The sequence below is a fragment of the Arachis ipaensis genome, chromosome B8 (genome assembly GCF_059453495.1).
Source record: "Arachis ipaensis isolate K30076 ecotype BB chromosome B8, ASM5945349v1, whole genome shotgun sequence".
Classification (NCBI taxonomy): Eukaryota; Viridiplantae; Streptophyta; class Magnoliopsida; order Fabales; family Fabaceae; genus Arachis; species Arachis ipaensis.
The window spans coordinates 3910815-3928489 of NC_142443.1; the positions used below are offsets into that span (position 1 = coordinate 3910815).

The window sequence follows — 17675 nt, forward strand, 5'->3', positions numbered from 1 at the left end:
GTGCATGGGACTTTGGTTTATTGCATTATGATTTCGCTAATTAAACTAGCATGAATTATTGATTATCAAATTACTAATTCCTTCATGTTCAAAATCATGAAAATTATTATAATTATTCATGTGTATATGTTCACTTTACAGTTTCTAAACAAGTATGTGTAACCTTATACTACCAAAAATAAAAAATAAAAAGTTAGGGGACTTTGAACTATTAGAGAAGAATATTCAAATTTACAATAAAGTACAGTGAAATAAATTAGTGATTAAAAAAAAGAATTTTAACTTTCTAATTATTTTCTAAGGTGGATGATTCTTATCCTTTTTAACAAATTTATTATTTATGCGTTGAAAATACTTTGTTAGGTTCAAGCAAACAAAATTGGAAAGATCAACTTAAGTTGCAAATCCTTTCGGATTTTTCATGATATTTTTGTATGAACTTCACTTGTGAATGACTAATTTGTTACTATTTAAGATTTTTATTATAAAAGAATATGTTACTATATATTTCAGTAAATAATAAAAAGTTACTATACAATATGCAACAACAAATCTTAGCTTATTCACTCAAAAAAACAAGTTTTCTCATTATTAATTAGACTGCGATTAAGGAGCTAATATTTTATAGCTATTATCAATCAATTTTTTAGAATTATTCTTTATTTTAAATCTAACTCGAAATTTTAAATTTTCTAAAACAAGAATAAAAAAATTAAAATAAATAATTAATTAATACTGATTAACTAAAAGATAATTCTCTATTTTTATTTTTTTAATTATACGAGTTTAATTAACAAGTACTCTAAGAATATATAATAAATTTATTATTAGTAAATTTAATAATATAAAATAAATATATTTAAATTTTTAAATTTTTTATATTTTTAATAAAAAAAATTTTAATTGTTAACCTTAACATATGTCTGTCGAATACAAAATAGATAAATCATAATTATAATACATCATCAAGTGAAATTTTGTATTTTCAAACGGTCATTGCCATGATAGTGTGGACTAACAGTTCAAAGCTACTTAAATAAAGCAGCTGCAGCCTTGTAGGGTACTACATCACAGAAAAATAGTAACATAATTAACTATGCTAAAATGCAACAATGCTACAAATATAATTTGTTTGGGAAACTGTTTCTAATAAGTATTTGCAAGCACACGAATAATTAAATACTTATGTGTATAAATATTATTAATGTAGCTAAAAATAGATTTAGATTGGGAGAGAAGACAATAAGTGAACTCAACCTAGTGTGATGACCACATTCTATCTTAATGTATCTATATGCTATAACAGTATTACTTTATTCATATGCAATAAATGCATGCAATAATAAGATTTTTTTAATACAAATTATGAAAAATATTTATTTTTCCAAAACTTATTTTTAAGTTTTATTTATCAAAATGCATTTTTTTTTTTGTATTTGGATAAGTTCGTCAGAATGTGCGGCAATAATATGGTTATTACTTATTACTATCTACTAGTATTGTACATCTTGGATGCATTAATAATATTATGATGTGATATAATTAATTAACTTGAACGATACTCAATTGTAGTATAATTAATTATATCAACCAACTTAAGTGCGCACAATATAATTATGATAATGCTGGGTAAGAATAAAGTGTGCTGTCAAAACGTAAGTGCATGGGACTTTGGTTTATTGCATTATAATTTCGCTAATTAAACTAGCATGAATTATTGATTATCAAATTACTAATTCTTTCATGTTCAAAATCATGAAAATTATTATAATTATTCATGTGTATATGTTCACTTTACAGTTTCTAAACAAGTATGTGTAACCTTATACTACCAAAAATAAAAAATAAAAAGTTAGGGGACTTTGAACTATTAGAGAAGAATATTCAAATTTACAATAAAGTACAGTGAAATAAATTAGTGATGATTAAGAAAAAAGAATTTCAACTTTCTAATTATTTTCTAAGGTGAATGATTCTTATCCTTTTTAACAAATTTATTATTTATGCGTTTAAAATACTTTGTTAGGTTCAAGCAAACAAAATTGGAAAGATCAACTTAAGTTGCAAATCCTTTCGAATTTTTCATGATATTTTTGTATGAACTTCACTTGTGAATGACTAATTTGTTACTATTTAAGATTTTTATTATAAAAGAATTGGCTATAAAAAAATATGTTACTTGTGATTTAAATATTTAATATTTATTTAAACACATGAATTGAATTAACTCGACTAATTCAAATTAATTATTTAATTTGCAAATTAAGATACTATACATGAAGAATTATTGATTCTTATATTTATTAGCATTATAAATATAATCCTCGTGTCTGTTAATTACTCTAGATATTAATAGAAAGTGATTAACTTATGCTACTAATGCTAAGTGATTATCTTATATAATAATCCAAAATCAAACCTTGTAAAAAATCATATAATAACATGTGTCAAGTTAGTTAAAAAAAATGATAAAGTTCAAGATAAAGTCCTTATACACAAAGGAATCTGTGGAAGAAAGGAGAGTGGGAAATCTCATATTCTTTTCTTAACAAAAATGCTAATAAACATAGAAGTAACACAACATCACCGTTATGTATTGTGTCTTATGTTGGGCACGGTTCCCATCACCATGGTCACTACTCACTTTTACTTTTATGTTTTTCATCATCAGTAGTGTTGTTTCCTTTGACTGATATAAATTTGACCGGTCAACCAACATGATTCTGACCCTACCAACATTCCATGACCCACCACAACACATTTTGCACCCTCCAATCCCAATATATTTGATTTAGCTTAATTATATCTTAAAAATCGTCATCATCCATGCATTTTCAAACACGTTTCATGTGTCAATCAGTTAATAGGAGGGTGGAAACCAATTAAGGCTTAATTAAAATCTTTCATAGGATCCAAAGTATATCTAATTAACAGTGCGTTAATAGAGATCAATCATTGTTTGCTAATTAATTTCCGTCAAGTACTCCAGAAAGATAATAAAAGCACGAAATCATAGTTAGTAGTGAAATAATATCATATTTGTATAAAAAAATATTATTTATAAACTAAAATTAACCACTAAAATCAGTTACTAATATATTTATGGTGAATGCTATGGTATTTTTAAAATTGTGCCTAACTTACAGAAAAAGGTAAATAAATTATTTTAATAAATTTTAAATATTTTATTTTTTATTTTAAATATTTTATTTTTTACTTTTAAAAACAAGTTAAGCAATTTAGACACCATAGTAAAAAGCACCATATAACTCACCTATATTTATATATAAATATACGTAATTTAATTTATTTTTAATGTGTATTTATATTTTAACATATATTTTATACTGATAACTGATTTTGGTGGCTGATTTTAGTATACGTATAACATAATCATATATATATTAGTTGGTATATTATTAGAGTTTAATTTTAATATATTAATAATATAAAATATTTTATACAGTCATATAATCACATTTATCTTATTAAATTATTATTTACTATCAATAAAAAAATAATTACTTTTAATGATATCACATTATGTAATTAAATATATAAATATATAAAATTATTTTATATAAATAGTGTATCAAAATTAAATACATATTATTATTACATAGTTTTTCCCGCCATCCACTATAAAAGATTCTTGCCCCGCAAATATATCAAGTGGAGAGGCATAACACCCAAATTAGGAACAAATCAAAAGCTTACTAGTAAGAATACTCGCATTACGTTACATACATAGGTAACAGGTTCTACTTTTTCTTTTTCAGAGGGTTTAAACTTACACCCTATAAAAGCCACCTATGATAATATATGTCGGATTTAGTTGAATTGCTGACCATATATAATCACATGCACTCTTTCTTTCATTTTTAATTTCATCACCTTATCTTTAAATCCAATTTATGGGGATATGGACATTAATAGCTAAGATTTGATAGGTTTGGGTGGGTTGCATGTTCATATCTTCTTTGTAACTAGAAAAAAAGAAAAAAAAAATGGCCTATGATTTATTTAATTAATTTAGGATTGAAAATTTCACAAACTGTAATGATGGCTGTTAACTTTAATCTTAGTTTTTTAATTAAAAATATGAGTACCAAGAATGGATACAGATCGCTGATCGCAGAGGGTGCCTTTTTTTTTTGTTTTCTTTTCCAACAGCTAAGCGACAAATTAATGTCCATGTGTGAGGAATAAGAATATTAATAATAGTAATTAATAATCTAAGGGATTAGCTGTTGATCAATCAAATAAACAATTAGACGAAACTAATCATTTGATTCTGCACCGTCAAATAACGATCATTATTGTCATAGAATGTAATATTTTCTTTATTTATTTCCTCCTCTATATACATGTTTGTTTTTAGCCTTTGTTTTTCTAATTTAATATATAGAGAAAAATCCAAAATAGCTTCTGACAATTATCTCGAAATTTGAAAGATAACGAAATTCTTGATTCAGTTCCTGACAATTACCTCGAAAGAACAACGAGACTCCTGTGAAAAAAAAAATATTATTTCTTTTAGCATATGAGCTAACCAGTCCAAAAAAAATCAAGAATCGGATTGAGTATTTTTTTTTCTTGGAGTCTCATTGTCCTTTCGAGATAATTGTCAGGGTCGAGTGGGGTATTCACTCTAATATATATAGTTGTTGGATCATTTGGAAAAATAGGTTCCATTTATGTCTATAATCTATATACATATGATTAATTAATATCTTGTGACCTACACGTATATGAGTAATTCTTATATATATAAATTAATATTCTGTGAGTAAAATTTGAATTGATGTAGAGGCAGACATGATGAGCTTTAGCCATGTTAGTAAAAAGAAAATTTGTTTTGTTACCCATTATTATACATGGTTATAATATTTGGTGAATAAAGTGGTTGGTTATGGTGTGAAATGACTATAATTGGAAATTATGTGTGAGGAGTGAGAATGCAAATAAATAAAGTGTAGGAGGTTCCATGGAATAAGTGGAAGTTGAGTAAGACAAGTCAGAAGCCTATGGACAGATAATTGTCGATGAAGATGATGATCACTGATCAGGGGTTCCTGGATGAGAAGGGACCACAGGTACCCCAATTTGAAGGGCCAAAAGGACCCCATAAATCCAATGCAACCAAAGCGTATTATGTGTATAATATATGATACTTATGACTATAGTGACGTGGCTACCATACCTATCATGACATATTATGTTACATGAATCATCAATTCATGCCCATGTATTATCATCATAACCCTATTACATTACATACACACACATGTACTTACTTAATTACAAGGCCGCAACGTGTTACATGAAACAATAATATCTAATAAAGTAATAAACCCTAATTGTAACCAACTTATTATGTTGGTCGAGTAGTTAACTCTCGTTATCTTGAACAAGTGTCGAAAATTTAAATCTTGTACATATAATAACTTATTAGTCAATAATAAATTATTAAATAAAATTTAAATTTGCGACAGTCAGATAAATTCGAGGAAACAAAAAAGAAACCCTAATTGTATGTTCCAAGAAACGACGAAAAGAATAATTAATATCTCATTGCTTGTTGTAATTAAGGGCCCCATGCATCATACACTTCCAAAAACATGTAACATCCTGGATCATATCACCCACTCTGCTCTTCTTAGACCAAATCTTTGTTGTTCTTCCGTGTCCTTGAATAAATACTTACTTGCTTGTATATAATAAATGCAGATTGGCGAGGTTTTTGTCATGTTTGGGGGCTGAGAGAGAGGTGAGGTTCAAATTGATGAATGGGGAAGAAGTGGAGACACAGAGACAGACACAGTGGTGGATGAGTGGGGACCACCGGTGGCCTGCCCAGTCCAACCGCCGTGGGCTCCACCTAATAGTTGCATCCACTCCACACCTGGACCCCACTCTTATACAATTTCACTTCCGATCCCTTAATTGAATTCATCATATCTATAATTAATAGCAGAATATTGTAATTATTTATCATAGATTATTTCATGTTCTAACATTAGTACATGTTAACTAGTTTAGGTTGGTCGAGTGGTCAATTCACTCGTCTGTTTAAACAAGTGTCGATAATTTGAAATTTATCTTATACATGCAATAATCTATTGACTTGCGGCAAATCTTTAAACGAAGTTTCGATCCACAACGAATTAATTTTTTGCCTATCAAAATGAGAAAATCGCAAAGAATAAAAAAAACATTAGTATATGTTCAAATATGTATAATAAGTTTTGAGGTTTTATTTATCATATATCAAACATCAACTATTAGGTAATTAGTGGATATACATATTTAATTTTATAAAATTTTTTTATTATACTATTATAAATAAATTTAATTATTGTATATAATAAATTTGATTATTCTAATAAATAATTATTTGATTAAAAATTATATAAAATAATATATATTTATATATAAATATTAATTTGACAATTAATTTTTTCATGTAAACATAATATTTTTGTTTATCTATATAATTATGGTAGGTACAATATAAACTCGTTGCAGCACACACAAATAGATATACATACAAATTACTAAAGTAATGTTTGAAAGTATAGATAGAAAATAAGATTGAGAGACAAATAATCAATATTATATGCGATAGTCAGATATTAAAATTAAAATTTTAATTTTAAAATATAAAATTTTAAATTTTTTTTTTGGTATATTTAAAAGGTAAACATAAAAGAAATTAAAATTTTTAAGAATATAAACTAAAAATTTAATAATATTTATTTTTAAAATTATCTTTATTTAATTTTTAAAATTTTAATTTTAATTTCATATTTTCTTAATAGAATATTGAGATATATTTCAGTTTTATATACTTTTTTTTCGAAAGTTAATAGAATTGAATTCGAAACCTCTAAATAAAAATGAAAAAATTAAATTATTTAAATTATAATTTATTAACAATTTTATACATTTTATAACAAACACAATACATAAATTTAATTTATTTTTTATTTTTTAGTAGTCTCTGTCTTTCAATGTGGGTCTATCTTCTAAAATTAGTCTAATAATGTAATAATGTAATAGTATTGAATAGCATGGATAGAAGAATAATTTGATTTGTTTATTTATTTGTGTGTGATGGATAGAATGGGGTTTCTCTGCGTGCAAGGCAACTTCATCGACCCTCTTGTACGGCAGAAACCATGATTATCTCTCACTAGTCTCTCTCTCTCTCTTGGGATTGGATTGCATTGCTTCCTTGCTTGCTTTAATTTATATATAAGTAGAGAAGCACCCCCTCCCTCTCCTTCCATTACCTCATCATCACTTTCTATCACTTCTCTCTACTCTTTCCCTTTTCACACCTTCACATACATATTATAACTCTCTCTGTATGGATGGATCCTTCTAGTGGACAACACCATCAGGTACCATATATATTCTCAATGATCCGTATGTATGTATTATTATTATTATTATTGTATATAGCATCATAGTTCATAGCTTGCAATTGTTTGAATTTGGTACAGGAAATGTCATCAAACCAGGGACTGGAGAACATGATAGGATGCTCCACAAAGAGTCAGCAACAAGAGAGAAAGCCAAGGCCACAACCAGAACAAGCACTCAAATGTCCAAGATGTGACTCTACCAACACCAAATTCTGCTACTACAACAACTACAGCCTCTCTCAGCCAAGGTACTTCTGCAAATCTTGCAGAAGATACTGGACCAAAGGTGGAACACTCAGGAATGTTCCTGTTGGTGGTGGATGCAGGAAGAACAAGAGATCTTCTAATTCTTCTTCTTCATCAACTACTTCCTCTTCATCTAATTCACCTGCACCCTCTTCAAGGAGGCCTCAAGATCATCATCATGGATTCATCTCACCTAATAATCCTCTCATCACTGCTTTCCCTCATTTGGCTTATGATCATCATCATCCTTCTTCTTCTCCCACCAGTGATCTCACCTTAGCCCTTGCAAGGCTCCAGAAACAATCAATGCCTTTTGATGATCATGATCTCTCAATCTTGGGCAACCCCACAAGCTCCCTTTGTGATATTCTTGGAAATCAAGCCCTTAACACCCACAACACTTCATCAACTGGCTTCTTGGAAGCACTTAGAACCGGATTCCAAGGAAACAATAGTAATAACAATACTCTTCATCATCAGAATCTGTACTATTCATATGGGAATGGGGACATGGGTGAGGTTGTGGACAATGGTGCTGTTAATGGTGGAGACATGTTGCTACCTAATAACTATGATTCAGAGATGAGCAATGCAGCAACTCAAGCAGTGAGTGTCAGCACCATGAAACAAGAACTATGCAGTGAAGCTACTAAGGTTCTTGGTGGTGGCGGTTTTCCATGGCATAATAGTAGTAATGGGGACACAAACATGGGTGAATTTGATTCAGCAAGAGCAACTTGGAATGCTGGTTTCACATCTTCAAATTGGCATGGCCTTCTCCATAGTCCTCTAATGTAAGACATGCTCATGAATCAGAAGGCACTGCTGTATGTGATGATGATTTTCCTCTCACCTTATTAGCTTTGACTAAAAGACCAGTCTTAATTAGTTACTTTAAATCATCTTTAATTAGTAGGTTTGAGTTAAATAGGGATTTGGATCTCATCAATGATCAATCCACTCTCTTTTCTTTTGTTGTTTTTTTATTTTTCTTTTGTAGCTTGCTTAAATTATATATGGGATTTTTTGTACTGCTATCTCTTTTATTGGTGGATAGACTAAATGAAAGTTCTGATTTGTTTGCCAACAACCCAAGGATGAAGTTTGGAGATAATTAAAAGAAATAATATTTATATGATTTTCTTTTTACTGTACAAGAGAGATATACATAAGAATAGAACATTTTTTTTAATAATATATAAACTACCTTAAGCAGCATTTTCCTCATTTGACATGTAAGAGAGAGAGAATGAGAGTGATGTTTTGATATAGTAGTAATAGTTAATTTGGTTCAGGGTGAATCTGAGGTGTGTTTGAAGTGTGAACTGTTAGAATCGAATCAGATATATTATTTCAGGTGCTTCGGGTATTGAATTATTGATGATGGTGATATAGTATTTCAAGAAATTCTAATTCTGCCAAAACTGCAGCAAATTACTTAGGCCAAAGTAGATTCCATGAACATGCATGGAGAAATAGAACTTACTATTTTACTGAAACTGTATAGATATAGAAAATAGAAAAATAGAGAAATAATGGGGTGTGTGTATAGTAGTGTATATATATGACATGACAGTGGTAGGTGCTAGATAGAAGTAGGATTCAGATTTGAGAGAATACAAGAATTTCTCGTGTTCCAAAAGGAATTTAGAAAATTCAGTGAAGGCATGAGCGGCAAGTTCGGGAATGATTTTTATCTCTCTTTGGCTTTAATGTCTGACCAAATCCAACGTTGGATATGGGCGTGACAAAAATAACACAACACAGCCACTAATCACTTTCAAAATTATATGCATGTCAGACTCTGCCTCACTATTATATTGCAACCACTTACACACTCCCTTCTCCTATGGACTTTCTTTTTCACAACCACAATATTTTTATATATTTATCAATTTCAATACATCCTATTTTATTCTCTATCCACAAAATAATAAAAATTAATTTTAAATGTTTTTTTTTTGCTAAAAGGATAGCTGAAATGATGTACAAGGAATATGAGCTGGTCTATTTTTCACTACTTATAGAAAAAAAAAAAAGAAAATGCATATTATTTTTTGTAACCTGTTAAATACAGAAAAACAGACAAAAGTCATATTATTATAAGTCTACAGTTCATAACAATTTTATGTAATAGGACTTTTTTTCTTCTTGATATTCAATTATTGTTGTCTAATGCTTAAATCAAATTGTTGTATGTTTGAAAAGTGTATTTGTACTCAGAACCTCTTTTGCTTTTGTTTTGTTTGGTTACTTTGATTTGGAGATATTAAAGTTTGAAAAGAGACAACTTACTATTTTGTTTGGTTTGTCGTTATTTTCTTAATGCTGTGAAATAGTAACAGTGAAGTTGAAGAAATCTTTTGCCTCGTGTTGTAATGTAATTGAGATAAGATCAAGATCACAGAGTTTTGTCCTCACATAAACCATATGGGCCAGACTTGGAAAACAACAAATCATACAACTCCATAAACTTTGGCCATTATGTTTGTCTTAAACTCTTAGCACCTCAACAACTTTGTGAGGACTTAGGTTTGGGCTTCATGTATTAATGGGGGAGCACATTTCAAGATCAAATATTTAAACACACCCCTTATTATTGTAAGGTTGTTAATCTTCCATGCTTAGTTTAATTAGTTGCTTAAATTCTTTACATCTACATGGTTTCAAAATAATAGTCTTTTAAATTGGTTGCTCACCTAAGATTTGCTGATTTTGTCCCATATAAGTATGTATAAAATATTTCAGACAGAGCTCATAAGAAGGACTATGTTGTGCAAAGAATGTTTCAGATTCCACATTCCAGAAAACATGTGATTAATTTTCTACAAAATCCAAAAGCTCTAACGGCCCAAGGTAGCACACTTAGGGGGTTATACCAATCAGGCTCACATTATTCCTAGGCTAAGTGGGACCAGTTACTAGGCTCAAGATTCAAAACCCAAAGTTGAAGCATGCACAACTTGATAAAAGTACTGTGATACAAAAATTATATATGGGATTTTTTGTACTGCTATCTCTTTTATTGGTGGATAGAGTTCTGATTTGTTTGCTAGCAACCCAAGGATGAAGTTTGGAGATAATTAAAAGAAATAATATTCTGACCAAAAATAAAAAAGAAATAATATTTATATGATTTTCTTTTCAGTGTATAAGAGAGATATACGTATATATAAAAATAGAACATTTAATTTAGAGAAATAATAGGAACAGTAAGATTGGACCTTTGTCATCATAGTGATACATACTTTGGAAAAAATTACTAGTGTACCTGAAATATCAGTGTTCCAATTATTTTAACCGTTGATTTTAATTAATATATATTATATATATTTTTTATAATTCAGATCAACGATTAATGAAAAAACCAGTCTGGCCATGTCTTCCTCAATCATATATGGTCCGAAACCGAAGCAATACTAAATTGTTCATGTTCCATTTTTGGATAATGAAGAAACTTTGTATCCCTAAGTTGCAACGTCAAATTAATTATCAATCAAACACGGGGTGCCAATATAATATATTGCAAGCATTCTATAGATAAACATTCCACTAGATACATGGGGCTGGAAAAACACAGACATATATAAATCAAACTTTTATTCTTTCTTTTTCTTAGTAGTAGTTTAAGAAACTTCTATTCCTTCACAAGATTTTATTATTACTTTGGACATTATATTTGTTTTTCTCCGATTTGATTCCTTATATCAAATACGTTATTTTTCTTACTAAAACTTTTTCCGTAGAATCAAAGCATAAATTAAGATAAATCGCTTATCGGAGCTATCTTCAAACTAAAAATAGTTAATTTCATGAGTGATATTTGTTTTATTCTCTTCCTTTTGTTATGATCATATTCCGTATAACAAAATGTTACAATTTAATTAATGAGATCAACTGTATTAAAATGATTTTACATTTTAAATTTTATTAGTCACGATATAACACAAAGAAATTAAATATCACAAAAAAATTTAATTGTGTACAATATCTCCGAACTCGATAAATCAAAGAATAATTCGCTGCAAAATTGTATTTGTATGTTTGTACTCTCTATTGACGGATGCTTGATATTTACAAAAACATAAGGGAAAATCTTTTTCTTTCTTTTTTTTTTTTTTTGGTTTTGAAAAAAAAATTGTAGAAGATTTTAGCCTCTTTTAATGGGCCATGGAGTTAGAAGATTGAATCTAGGAAAGTCATGCACCTTTTCTTTCTCCGAAGAAAGCCCATTTATTATTATTATTTGCTCTCCAAAAAAAGCCCATGTACCTAACTCATGTTTCTACTGTGGGCTTATTATACACTGTTTGTTCTCTTAGTGGATACATATATAATTGCATAGTTTACCATGAACACCAGAAAGGACCAAAATAAAAGAAACAAAAATAAAATTCACTTACACTGAATGAGACTTGTTCACATATAATTTCCCTCTCAAACTCCCGTGCCCCTAATTTGGATTAAAAAATACGGAAAAGATTTACCAAAAAAAAAAAAAAAAGGAAAAGATGAGGACGAGAACATCCCAAAAATATTTACTATCACATGCAGAAAATTTGCTGGGCTTAATGACCACAAGTCTACAACAACATCAAACTTCAATACACCTACATGAAAAAAAATTGAAGGTTCTTACAAGATATGGAATTATCTTAAACAAAAATGTAAATTTACTAGATGCATTTAGAAAAACTAACATGTGATTCTACAGTGGTTACATATAAAGATAAGATTATGATTTATGACTACCCTTCCTGTGTTAAACTCACGAAAATGCGGATGTTCAATCAAAGCTTCGAGCAGAATCATATAAAAATCACATATATTTTTGTAGGAACAAATAATGAAAGCAAAAGTAAGTAACATATAGGGGTCAGCATGGAGCAAGATACTCATGATTCTCTTTAATATGTACTTGTGTTGTATAAACAAAGTCCAACTATATCTGGAACAAACCAGAGAGAGATATAGATATATATACAATAGCAGATCAGAGGCAAAGAACTCGCACATGTGAATGCTAATAAAATTAGATGGATTAATACTATGTGTGCCATCTTTATATATTTATTTTTAATATTAACATGATTATGGATAGAAATGAAATCAAGAAAAATAAATAATAAAAATAGGGAGCATACAATTCTAACACAGGAATAACAAAATGTTATCAATTCAACACAAATTAACATATATCAGTCAGTCAAGCATGGCACTGAAATGCATGTAAAAGGAAAAAAAGAAAAATAAAAAATATGATAGTGCTGAAACATGAAAATATCTTATTAATATATTTTTTTTGAAATTATTGATAGAGAAGACATATACAGCTGTATGAGATACTACTACAAATAAATCCAAATCCCTGAAGTCACTTCACAAATTGATGATCCCTTAAACTGAGTTTTCACTAATATGATCCTTAAACATGCTAAATTAACAGCTACGGAGCTACCAGATCTACCCGATCCAATATTTGGCCACAGTGAATATTGAATAACCATATAGCGAGAAATGTCATAACTGCCCTTGTAACTTGTAACTGAATTACTATTATAGACCTCAGTAATACGTTACAGTAACATGAATGGATTGACTGGGATGCGCTTTAATTAATCCACGATTCACACATATAGAATATAGTAACTTCTTAGATAATAAAGAAAACGCGTTACCTTTTAAAGCTTTTATCATTTGACTTCATAACCTCATCTCACCACATTTATCACTCTCTGGTTTTAAGAGGAACTTTATGTAATTTTTGTCAAAATATATTTGTAACAATAAATGAGTTTTTATTATCTGTGAGAGTTTGTTCCTCATATATCAGTGTGAATCTTATTACTAGCTAGAATTGAACAAATATGAGCTAAATTTTAAGTTAAAAATTTTTTTATATGTATAAAAATTGTCAACATTATATTTTTTAAAGAATACTAAATAATTAATATTTCTTGTATAATTCTCTTTTATTAAACTCAAGACTAGTCAAATTTTAATCCTATCAAAATATTTTACACATAAACGGATTGGGTTGAATTTAATTGTCTTTCCCTATTTTAGGCATAAAAAAGTGCCAATCACTCCTTGAATTCTGTATAGCAAATAGTCAGATATTAAAACATGGAAACTCATGATTCGGGAATCTTGTCATTGAATTGCCATTAAATTTTTTCCCAAACGGATCAATAAAAATTATTGGTAAAAGTTGAAAAGGAAAATTGAACAACTTGAAAATTGAAACTTGTTCCGAAACAGATATAAAATTTATTTAATCATAAATGCACAAAAAAGATAAGAGGATTATGAAGAAGAGGATAGTAATAAGGTGCATTATTAGTTGATAGTTGATAGGAGAACCCAAAAAGAGAACAAAAACAAGTGATAAACATAACACAAACTCTTGTAAGAACAGCGTTATCTACATTACAACAAGCACAATCCCTAATTAATCAACTAAAGCACCAAAGGAAATCTAAAATTACAGTAAAAGACACCCATGACTTGTGTCCTCTATGGCTTCCACCCCAAAAAAGGAAAAACAGAAGGGAAACCTTGAAAATTAAATGCTCCCTTCTGATATTCACAGAAATATTGCAACCTAATGGAAACCACCGATGGGGAGAGCAGCTTTAGCCGCTTCTGATTGTTTTGTAGAAGGCAGCATGAAAATTGCCATTATTCCACTTACGGCAGCTGCCACTGCACCTGCCACGAACGCCGGCAAATTACCGCCTCCAAATAATTTATCCCATGGCCCACTAATTGCTGCCACTATCATCTGCATACATTTTATATACGTACATCTTGTTAGTTAATTTAATTATTTTAAATAAAAAAATTAAAAATTTTATATGAGTATTAAAAATATATTCAAATAAACAACATAAATGACACACTTGTTCGAATTAATATTTATATGTTATAAGTCTAATAAATGTATACTTACTTGTGGAACCACAATTGCAAGATTGAGAACTCCCAGAGATAAACCTAAAAATTTTCAACAAAAAAAAAATGGGTCAATTCTCTTTTTCTACAATTTCCCATATGAATAAGGTGTTTTTGACTAAAATAATTGGTTTCTAATATCCTTTTTAAAGAATATTACTGACTTAGATATTGCTTAATACTTATGGTTGATCTGTAAACAAATTTTATTTTATTTTATTTTTTTAAAAAATATAATATATGTCATTCTAGTATTTGTAGTGTAATACCTTGTCCTGCACCAGTCTCACTTGAGTAAATAGATGCTAATGCAAACGGAACACTAAATGTTATCTGAAATTCAAATAAGAGTGTGATTAATTAATATGAATAAAAATAAGAAATTAAGTAAAATAAATAATTATTTAATACAAAAATATATCCTACAATTTGTATTATCCACAATAATGATAAATTAATTACCGCAAGAGGAATGCCAAGAACAGCAAAAAAAGACAAGGCTCCGGCTTGGACGCCTGTGGAGGGATGACCAATATAGTTGGGGTTAACATGGCGCTGGTGCATAGCTACTTTGCTAATATAAACAGTCATGGCTAAACCAGCGGCAAGGATTAAATTGACAATTCCCCAGAGGTTTTTGGCGCCACCAACCGCACGTCCAATGGGTTCCACACCCAAAGACATAACACCCAAAACCACGGAGTTTATCAAAAGACCCAAAGCTCCCTTCTGGACACCGTCTTTGTACGCTTGATTCCCAACCGTCCCACCGTATACCTCTTTACCCATCCAATCAGTGTTGTACAAGAAGTATGCGAACCACGCTGACCAGTTTATTGCCGTAACTGCCATCAGTAGTAACATGGGCTTCTTCAGCCCCTTCAAAGCCCCTAACATTTCTCCAAAACATACAACCGCGGCCGATCTTTCATCTTCCTCTTCTCCGGACTTCTCACGTAATACCTGTTTGTCTGGAACGTAGAATAAAGCCAACCCTGTCAACGACAGCAGCAGAAGGATCGAGAAGAAGAAGCAGGTTTTCAGGTCTGCGCAGAACACGTCGCATGCTTTTGTTTGTGTGAATGGGAACACTTTGTGGAGGCTGTCAATGGACCCCGCGCCGTAACCCAGTACGCTTCCCACCGCCATGAAGAAGGAGAAGAATGCGTTTGCAAGTCTCGTCTTCCGTTCGTCACCGGCAGCAAGGTCACCGAGGAATGCTCGGCAGGGGCCCTGAAGCATGTTGTTCGCCACATCCAAGATCCAAAACCCGATCACAAAAATACCTACGGCGCGTGGCCGGGTTTTCTTGGTCAGATTGTCCCCTAAGGCGTGGCCAATGTCGGCGGCAAAGCCAATGAGAAAAACAGCTATGGCAACGGCAGCGGCGCCGGCAAGGATGAAAGGACGACGGCGGCCGAGTTTGGAGGTACATCTATCGCTATAGTAACCGACTATGGGTTGGACAACCATGCCGGAAATGGGGCCACAAAGCCAGATGAAAGAGGACCATTGGTGAGGTACTCCAAGAAGCTGACTGTAGGGTGTTAGGAGGGAGAGCTGTAGAGCCCAGCCAAACTGGATACCGGCGGCAATGGAGGCCACCGCCATCAGCTTCCATATTGGACTTGGCTGCACTGGTGACCCCAATTCTAGCTGAAGGGAATTATGGGTATCACCATTCTTAATGGTGTTCTTGTTTGAGGAGCTCATGGCAAGAAATGAAGAAGAGAAAGAAAGAAAGAAAGGAGACCGGAAGGAGTGGTATGTGCAGTGTTTGAATGGAGAGAGAGGGGGGTTGGGGTTGGTGAATTTATAAGCGGATAGGGAGGGTGAGGGGTTATGTTATGTTGCGTTTATTAACGTGTGTGTGACTATTCAGTGATTTACTATATACACTTTATAGTTAGTTATATGATGGTGTCATGCATCATATATTCATATGGAAACTATGACAAGTCAATGGAATATTTATACAATGAAAGTTTAGAGAATATTAGAGATATAATCATTAGTGTTACTTTTTTTCTATCGGTTGAAGTTTTTGGGATGAATGGTATCATGCATGGTATTAAAACACTAGATCCGAAAAATCAAGAGTTCAAATCTTAGTGAATCTCAAAATATTTATTTTATAACTAAATAGTTCATTATCTCCCTAGCGATCCCATTCATATATATCATTAATAACATACACTTCAATTCTCTTACTAATTTACCATAACATGCATTCTTTGTAGTCTCCGCCCAAGACACTATACTAACTCCACACTCTTTTTCATTTATCTTTTCTACATCCCAATTTTCTGGTACATTATCTTTTGCATTATTATTACAGGTCACTTATTTTGACAAAATTAAGTATACTTATCTTTTATGTCAAATATATTTCTATTATTGTTAACTTGTCATTATTTCCACATATACACTGAATCATTTTTCTCTGCCTTTACGGCACCTACATTACTAGATACATCTATATATTTTCATACTTAGGTGAAAAAAATGGTCTCACCAACCACCAAGCCTTATCTGAAATAATAAAAGCAAGTGGAGAATAGTAGTGAGGCAGAAACTTGAACACAAGGGTCAATGTTGATGAGTACCAAGAAGGTCATTGACATGATCCATTAATTAATCCAATTTTTAATTTCTATATGAAAAGAAAATTTCGGACGTGTTTAGAACACGTATTCAACAATGTATAAATATATTATAACCTTTTTTTTTTTGTAACAAATACCTTAGAAATATTTGTTAACATTTTTAATGTAGCTAGAATATTTTAATTAAACTTAAAAAATTATATAAATGTTTTAAAATGGATTTATAATAATGTATCTAACAAAAGATAATAATTTTAATCAATAATGCTAAATAATTAATAAATACTAAATAAAAACTAATATTTTTTTTATTAAATATTTTTAAATTTTAATAAGTATTTAATTAATAAGATCCTATATTTCAAAGTGTTTACTAAATTTTCAATAACGGAAATAAATACTACTCTAGAACTTTACAAAATCTCTGAAAATAAATTAA

At 30.3% G+C, this 17675-nt stretch overlaps 2 protein-coding genes across 2 annotated transcripts; one reads left to right on the top strand and one right to left on the bottom strand.

Moving 5' to 3' along the window:
* The first annotated feature begins 7113 nt into the window (after positions 1–7113).
* Positions 7114–8778, top strand: LOC148547026 (dof zinc finger protein DOF2.1-like). Its single transcript, XM_088495231.1, has 2 exons — positions 7114–7406; positions 7509–8778. The coding sequence occupies exons 1-2, from the start codon at positions 7377–7379 to the stop codon at positions 8472–8474; spliced, it is 996 nt and encodes a 331-aa protein (XP_088351357.1). The 5' UTR covers positions 7114–7376; the 3' UTR covers positions 8475–8778.
* Positions 8779–13988: 5210 nt separating this feature from the next.
* Positions 13989–16546, bottom strand: LOC107612898 (sucrose transport protein SUC1). Its single transcript, XM_016314673.3, has 4 exons — positions 15093–16546; positions 14900–14963; positions 14629–14672; positions 13989–14460 (listed from the first exon to the last, which is right to left on the bottom strand). The coding sequence occupies exons 1-4, from the start codon at positions 16341–16343 to the stop codon at positions 14281–14283; spliced, it is 1539 nt and encodes a 512-aa protein (XP_016170159.1). The 5' UTR covers positions 16344–16546; the 3' UTR covers positions 13989–14280.
* Between the last annotated feature and the right edge of the window lie 1129 nt (positions 16547–17675).